The sequence below is a fragment of the Triticum urartu genome, chromosome 2A, assembly GCF_056163025.1.
Source record: "Triticum urartu cultivar PI428250 chromosome 2A, HENAU_Tu73, whole genome shotgun sequence".
Taxonomy (NCBI): Eukaryota; Viridiplantae; Streptophyta; class Magnoliopsida; order Poales; family Poaceae; genus Triticum; species Triticum urartu.
In genome coordinates, this window is record NC_141874.1 from 209,377,173 (window position 1) to 209,385,389 (window position 8,217).

An 8,217-nucleotide genomic window follows, 5' to 3' on the forward strand; every position below is an offset into this window, starting at 1 on the left:
AGGAGGCACCAAGACAATGTTCTCGTCATAAAACCATCGGAATGATTCCAAGATACTCGCGTGATCCTAAAAAAGAATTTAGTGAAATTTGAGAAGAGAAGAGTCAAAACTCTACGTCAGGATGCCTTACCAGAGCGATGAGGAAACTGGGAAGTAAAAAGAATTCCTAAACTCTCCGATATATAATTCCTAAATGACTCAAAACATTTTTCTAGACACAACTCAGCCGCTAATAACGATCAAGCAATGGGGCTCCTAAGGTCGGGGAAGGCTCTGATTACCAACTTGTAACACCCTCGATGCGACTATATCTCCCACGTGTCGAGGCACGACTTAGAGGCATAATCACATTGAAGGCATATGTCGCAAGTTAGGCAATCTTTACAACATCCCATGTAATGTAAATAATAAAGGGGAGATAACATAGTTGGCTTACACTCGCCACGTCAATCAAGTACATAAATAACATTACATCATTCAAACACTCATGGCCCGACTACGGCGCCAAAATAAAAGATAACCCAACATGCGACACGGTCCCGATCACCCCCAACTGGGCACCACTACTGATCATCAGGAAAGGAAACATAGTATCGTTGAGAGTCCTCGTCGAACTCCCACTTGAGCTCGAGCGCGTCGCCTAGAGCGGAATCATCAGGCCCTGCATCTGGAGTAATAGTAATCTGTGAGCCACAGGGACTCAGCAATCTCGCACCCTCGCGATCAAGACTATTTAAGCTTATAGGTAAGGCAAGGTAAATATGTGGAGCTGCAGCAAGCGACTAGCAAATATGGTGGCTATCCTGTTCGCAAAAGAGAGCGAGAAGAGGAGGCAAAGCGCGAGCGAGAAACTAGATAGCAACCTGCACAAACATTACTCCAACACCGTGTCCACTTCCTGGACTCCGCCGAGAAGAGGCCATCACGGTAACACACTCAGTTGATTCATTTTAATTAAGTTAAGGTTCAAGTTATCTACAACCGGACATTAACAAATTCCCATATGCCCATAACCGCGGGCACGGCTTTCGAAAGTTCAAATCCCTGCAGGGGAGTCCCAACTTAGCCCATGACAAGCTCTCACGGTCAACGAAGGAATAGACCTCCTCCCGATACGTTCCGATCAGACTCGGTACCTCGGTTCTTCAAGACACTTCGACAGGTTAAAACAAGACCAGCAACACCACCCGAATGTGCCGACAAATCCCGATAGGAGCTGCACATATCTCGTTCTCAGGGCACAATCGGATAAGCAATCCGTACAACTAAAACCAGCCCTCGAGTTTCCCCGAGGTGGCGCTGCAAGGGGCTCTAGGGTGGACCAACCCTCAGAGGAGCGCTAGCCCGGGGGGTTTAAATAAGATGACCCTCGGGCTCCGGAAACCCAAGGGAAAAAGAGGCTAGGTGGCAAATGGTAAAACCAAGGTTGGGCATTGCTAGAAAATCTTTAATCAAGGTGAACTATCAAGGGGTTCCCATTATAACCCAACCGCGTAAGGAACGCAAAAATCCGGGAACATAACACCGATATAATGGAAACTAGGGCGGCAAGAGTGGAACAAAACACTAGGCGAGAGGCCGAGCCTTCCACCCTTTACCAAGTATATAGATGCATTAAGATAACATGGCAATATAATGATATCCCAACAAGTAAATAAATGTTCCAACAAGGAACAGCCTCCAATCTTCACCTGCAACTAGCAACGCTATAAGAGGGGCTGAGCAAAGCGGTAACATAGCCAAACAACGGTTTGCTAGGACATGGTGGGTTAGAGTTTTGACATGCTAATTTGGAAGGCTTGAAAGCAAGTGGTAGGCATCGTAGCATTGGCATAGCAAAAGAGCGAGCAATCTAGCATAGCAAAGATAGTAGTGATTTCGAGGGTATGATCATCTTGCCTGCAAAGTTGTCAGAGTTGACTGGATCCTCGAAAACAAACTCAACGGGCTCCTCGTTAGCGAACTCGTCTCCCGGCTCTACCCAAGCAAGACAAACAAGCAACAAGGACACAATCAACCACGTGCAAGGATCAAACAATATGATGCAAAGATGATATGCTATGCGGGATGCGATGCGGGATGCATATGCAAGATTTGACAAGGAATGAATGAACCTGGCCTCAACATGGAAATCCAAGTGTGCCACTGGAAATATGAGATGAAATCGCTTGAAAACGATATAAAGAACGTCGGAATCGGAGTTACGATTTGGAAATGGCAAGCAATTCAAATATGACCATGTTCTGCGATTTACAGCAAGTAGCCATCTAAATGCAACAAGATGAACATGCTACAACACCCAAACATGGCAACAAAATACATGGCAGGGACGCATTCATGATGCTTAACAAAAGTCTAGCACTGAGCTACGGCCAATTCATCCATTAACAGGTTCAAACAAGCATGGCAAAAATGCATATGGCAAACAGATCTCAAACTTAGTGAAATTAACACTTGTCTGGAATTTCAGATCAGATAGCACTCTTCGGAGCAACAAAACTATATGCTATAGGATCTGAACATGGCAAAGTAAAGCATGGCATGGATCTACTCAAAGAGCTTAACAAAAGTCCCTTAGTGACCTTGAGCCAAAAGGGATCAGAAAATACAATTGCAAGCATGTGAACATGGCAAAAACATAATCAGTTCTCAGACTTAGTGAAAACTGGAGTATGCTGAAAACAGATATCAAGTAGGCATGTTTACGAGCTCGATGCACTCACTACGGAGCAAGTCATGACAAGCTAAGCATACAACCATCAAGAATACACAAAATGCAAGCTAGACATGGCAAGAACAATAGCATAGCATGCACGGATCAACTACAACATCATCGGCAAAATCGCTAACAAGTAGACAATCTGCCCAGATTCACGAAGTAGCAAAAGTAGAGCTCGATTGACTCAAGCTAGGGTGCTCCATAATTGCAAACAAGGACATGGATGGATAGAGAACTACAAGATTAACAAAACATCCTTACTAATCATCCTCAAAAGAGGCACGGATCACTAGGAAACAACATGAACATATGGCCATATGAGATAAACAAGTCAAGGACTTAGTGGAAATGCTAAGTCCCTGAAATCAGCATTACCAAGTGCCTCACTTTGCAAGCTTGTTCTAGTCACCACACACATCACAAAAATACATGGGTTGCACTTTTGGAAATATGGCAAAACCCTTAACAAAACATATGTAGAGCTCAAGGGCATATCATGCACACAATAATCATGGCAAAAATGACAATAATCTAAATGGAGCAGCAGATCTGACAATTATCTCAAGTAGCACTCTTCTAACAGCATTTCGGGCATCAAGATGAACTCAAATGAAAATGATGCAATGGAATGAAATGATGTACTCTCTGAGATGAACATTTTTATATGTTATATGCCAAAAACGGAGTTACAGATGCAAAGTTACGATGCTATGAACATGAGAAAAATATTTAGGGACTTAGGGAAAAAGACAACCCCTAGGGTTTTCCAGATCCAGGTCTGGGGCGCGGGAACCGAGGACCGCCGGGGTCGGCGCCGGAGTTGGACGGGGGAGCCGCCGGAGTTAGACGGGGAGGCCGCCGGGGAAGGGTCGGCCGGGTCTTGAGGAGGCGGAGGCGGCGGAGGGCGTCGCCGGCGTCAGCGCGGCCGGGCGCGGTCGCCGGAGCCGGGAGCTCCTCTCCCTGGCGCGGGCGCCGGCAAGGTGAGCTGCGGCGGCGGTCGGCGTCGAGGGCGGCGGCGAGCGAAGAGGTGGTGGGGCGCGGATGCGCGGCGAGGAGGCCTGGCGGCGCGCGGCGGATGGGCCGCGGGGGCCGGCCTCGGGCCTGGCGGGCCCTCGCGGTCGGCGGTGAAGTGGGCTTCGCCCAGGACACATGGCGCGCGCGGATTGATCGGCGGCGGTTGGCGGACACGTCCGCTCCGTCCGGACCTGTCCGGCGGCGGCGGAGGAGATATTTTTTTAGGGTTTCGAGGAGGGGATCCGAGATTTTCGAGGAGGGGCCTTTAAATAGAGGTGGAGGGAGATAGGAGAGTCCAAATGAGGTGCGGTTTTCGGCCACGCGATCGTGATTGAACGCTCTAGATGATGAAGAGGGTCTTGGTGGGTTTTGGGCCAAATTGTAGGGGTGTTGGGCTGCAACACACACGAGGCCTTCTCGGTCCCTCGGTTAACCGTTGGAGTATCAAACGAAGTCCAAATGGTATGAAACTTGACAGGCGGTCTACCGGTAGTAAACCAAGGCCGCTTGACAAGTCTCGGTCCAATCTAGAAATGTTTAATCCCCACACACGAAAGAAAGGTAGAAATGACCATCGGAGGAGAACGAAGCGCCGGAATGCAAAACGGACAACGGGGAAAATGCTCGAATGCATGAGATAAACACGTATGCAAATGCAATGCACATGATGACATGATATGAGATGCATGACAATGGTACAACACACGGAGACAAAGACCCGAACCCGAGAAAATAAAATAACTTAACGCCGGAAATGGCAAGAGTTGGAATACAAATTGGGAAAGTCATATCCGGGGTGTTATAGATCGAAACCATGAAATATGTGTGAACTATGGGCTCTTTGCTAAGGTTCCAATCTTGTTTGTTTTAAGGCATTAAGTATTTTGTGTTTTTTAACTGGAAAAAAACTGGAGCATGTTGTTGGAGTTACCATATTGAATAGGGAGTACACAGTATTTCATAACATCTGATTAAAGCCTGGATTTGTGTGTCCAGGTATATAGGAACCTAGATCCAGCATAATACTTTGTAGCAAAAGATAGCAAGCCTTGGTGGTCTCTTTTAGCTTGCTTGCAAAAGTGCCCTGGTTGATGTTGAAATAGCTGGTCACAGCCCATCGTCGTGGGCGAACAATGCCCTCTTTGCACCTCTCTTCGCGGCCAATCTGTGTATGGTGTTTTGTTAGTTAGCGAAAGAGGGAACTGGTCAATAAAAAACTCAGTGTTGTTAGTATTTTACATAGGAGCTTCGTCCTCTCCAGTTCCTGGGGTTAACTTGTTGGTGATTGGGAAGGAGGCAGGCATCACTTCGCTTGCTGGTGTGTTTGTCATGCCGCTGTGAATCTGCGGATTTGCCTCAGGTGATGTAACAAATTCTTCATTGGGTTCCTGAGATTAGATAGAAGACACATAGTCATTTTTCTGCATGTGGAAAGTTGCAATACAAACCGAAACAATTCATGTTTAGTATACCTTAGAAAGCGGTGTGTTGGGAATGTCATCGTCGAATGAAAGTACTGATGCCAGTGGCTGCACCCCATCCCTTCCCATGTTTTTGATACGCTTTTTAAGCTGTATAGAACACAACTCGAAACCCCATGACCAAGATGTTGCCTGTAGAAGTTCTCTTATGCATTTCTTTAGTGGTTGTAGGTTTGCATCATCAAAGACAACTATGTTGTTCTCTTGCAGATAGTTTATAGCAGATAGATTAGCTGATTCAGCAGCTTTTAGCGATGTACTTTCAAAATCTCCATAGAACATCTTTGGTTCTGTGACTTCCCAGCCTCTATGAGGCGATAAATTAATAGATATAGATGCAATCAGCCCATGTTCACCCATGTCAATCTGGTCATGGTCTACAATTGTCAGCCCTAGTGTGTTCACGGCTTGTTCAAGAAGGTATCGTTTGCTAACGGTAACACGAACCGCTGACATCTGCAGATTTCGAATTAAACCTGGATGAATCTGATGCTTGATTTTGAAGCCTTACACATGCCCAGATGTGAAGTACGGAATGAAATTGTTTTAGCTGCTTACCTGTGGAAGACATTTGACCATGAGCTCCTCGTCCAATGGAGATTTTGAATTCATTTCTTGGCTCCTAGTGTTTGTGGCAAGATCTACGGGGATGTAAGCCAGAGGCGGCTAAGGGGTTGGTAGGAGGAACTGGGGATGGATGTGGTAGTGATAGATAGAAACCCTAGAGGCTATGAACGATTCTATGTATGCTGTCTTTCGTGGGCCTGCTAGGCTTTAGCATGGGCCATTTGGAGACCAGGCCGAAGGTTTTTTTTCCTTTTGTGATTTCTGGCTCCACATCATCAATTTATTTTCTTGACTATATGGATGTAGGTATTTACATTAATTTTTTTTGCTTCGTTTGGATATGGGCAATATAAATTGTATAAGCAATAAGAACTTTGAAACCACCAATGGTATTTGATATGTGTCTACCAGGGATGTAATAGGCATAGATAACATAAACCCATACATTTCGAATGAAATGATCAGCAGTGCTCAAATATATAGGTAGGTTAATTCTTGGTCTGAACGTGGTCTAAGTAGAAAGCAAAAGTACAACTCGGTTCATTACTCCTTGCAGGTCATACAAAAGGTGATGACAACTTTGAAAGGTCTAGCCTAGGGCATTTTCCATCGCATCATTCTAAAAACCCCTTCTGATGCTTCTGAATTTCTTCTCTGACTTGATCACTCTACGCCTGAGCATTTCCGCCACCTTCTCGATGTTGATAAGAGGGCCATTGATAAGCTCATCCATGGGTTCTTTACCAACAGATTTATTGAGCGCCGTTACATTGCATATATGATTTGACAACCCATGCATGTATCTTGTCAGAACAAACCATACCATTGCGTTGTTCTTGTTCTTGTACCTAGCCATCTTGAGATTTTTCTTCATGGACTTGGTTTTGGTCTTCATCCTTTCTTTCCTTTTGTTGGCCATAGCCAGTTCATGCTTGAGCGATTTATTTTCTTCCTTCAGCTTGTTCATAGCACTGTAATTGTAGTCTCTTATTTCTGTTTTCACCATGCGTTTTATGTACCCAATTGCTTCCATAGCAGCTATGTCCTCCGACATTGCATAATTTATAGATTGTATTCCAGGGATAGCCATGCGATTGTCATCATCTCCAAGCCACGACCTAGGCATGTGGAAGAAAACAGTTGCACAGATTCTTGCGCCATCGCACTGCTTGGAACGGTACTCAGCCATTGGAAGGTCCAAAGCTTGTAAAAGAACATCTACCAGCATCTTGTAAGGTATCTTTACCAGGGGTGGTGCGGCCTATGATATGAAATACATGTCAAGCCATAATAGGATAAATTAATTGGTAAACCATGGGTAAAGCTGTGAATTTAATATCTAACAGGGTCCTTTGCTTTATAGCTATCTACATTATTCTAAAGGAGACCGAGAGTAAAACAACCATGCAGTAGAACACATGAAACTTAGGATACTGCCCTATTGTTATCCACATGGCAGTGAGGTGCTTGTTTTCCAAAGCTAGAAGTTATTCGCGGAACAATACTAAACGTGCAGCCTACCAAATGAGAAAGACAAAGAAGTATGCTGTTATTTACTACACTAAGAGGCATTGCCTAATACCCAAAACTAAATAGTTGTTTTTTATTGATATTAATTATTTTGTGTTGTCGATCATATCTAGGTTATAAATTCACTCAGTGTATTAAATGTAGGGGCAGAACATGAATATGATGTCTGCAATAGATAGTCAAAAACTATAATCACTAACCTCAGAACCTCTTTGTGAGTTCTCATACTCGCTGTACCATGCTGCATATGAGGACAAGTGGTTGTGGATCTCTTCCTGGCATGGTGCATCACTCTGTAATAACCATTCATCATAGGAAAATCATAGATCAGGCAAATTGCTCTGTCTATAAGAATATCTATATTCTTGGGGAAGAGAAATAACCTTTGGTTGTTGTTCTTCAGGCTAGTCATTGGTTGAATATTCCTCTTCTGGAGAAAAGCTGCTATGCATCTCCTCTGCATCTGCCGGTGGCTCCTGTAAAAGATGTGGCAGAAATCAAACGCTGTTTATGGCTGTGGTTTGAACTAAGAAGAGAATACATTAAGTTGCAGTTTCATTACAATATTGTAAGGGTAGCTACCTGCGGTTCAGTCGAGGAGTGCTGCTGCTCACGAGGCGCTGAGACAGAAGGAGAAGGATCAACCAGCAAACTTGGTGGTGGATCCGTTGGCGATTCCATCGGTGGAAAAGATGACCCTTGCCGTATGAGGAGGAGAGGGTTGTCGATCTAGGGTTCCAAAAAGGAGCACTCTGTCGATCTAAGGCTACAGTTGGCTCTTGTCGTCGTAGTAATATGAGGACCCTATGGGCTTTTTGTGTGGGCTGTTGGAACTGGGCCTAAACCACACAACCCCAGGCCTTATGCAACTAGAACCATAAAAAATGTTGTGCAAATGGGCTAACC

At 44.9% G+C, this 8,217-nt stretch overlaps 2 protein-coding genes across 2 annotated transcripts; both read right to left on the reverse strand.

Annotated features, from left to right (window-relative positions):
• Window positions 1-4,840: 4,840 nt before the first annotated feature.
• On the reverse strand, window positions 4,841-5,826 carry LOC125541444 (uncharacterized). The gene is made up of 4 exons (XM_048704858.2): window positions 5,773-5,826; window positions 5,206-5,670; window positions 4,973-5,121; window positions 4,841-4,898 (listed from the first exon to the last, which is right to left on the reverse strand). Exons 1-4 carry the CDS (start codon window positions 5,824-5,826, stop codon window positions 4,841-4,843), a joined length of 726 nt encoding a protein of 241 aa, XP_048560815.1.
• A 574-nt stretch (window positions 5,827-6,400) lies between these two features.
• On the reverse strand, window positions 6,401-7,992 carry LOC147984579 (uncharacterized). Its single transcript, XM_087541167.1, has 3 exons — window positions 7,894-7,992; window positions 7,512-7,604; window positions 6,401-7,042 (listed from the first exon to the last, which is right to left on the reverse strand). Exons 1-3 carry the CDS (start codon window positions 7,990-7,992, stop codon window positions 6,401-6,403), a joined length of 834 nt encoding a protein of 277 aa, XP_087397293.1.
• Between the last annotated feature and the right edge of the window lie 225 nt (window positions 7,993-8,217).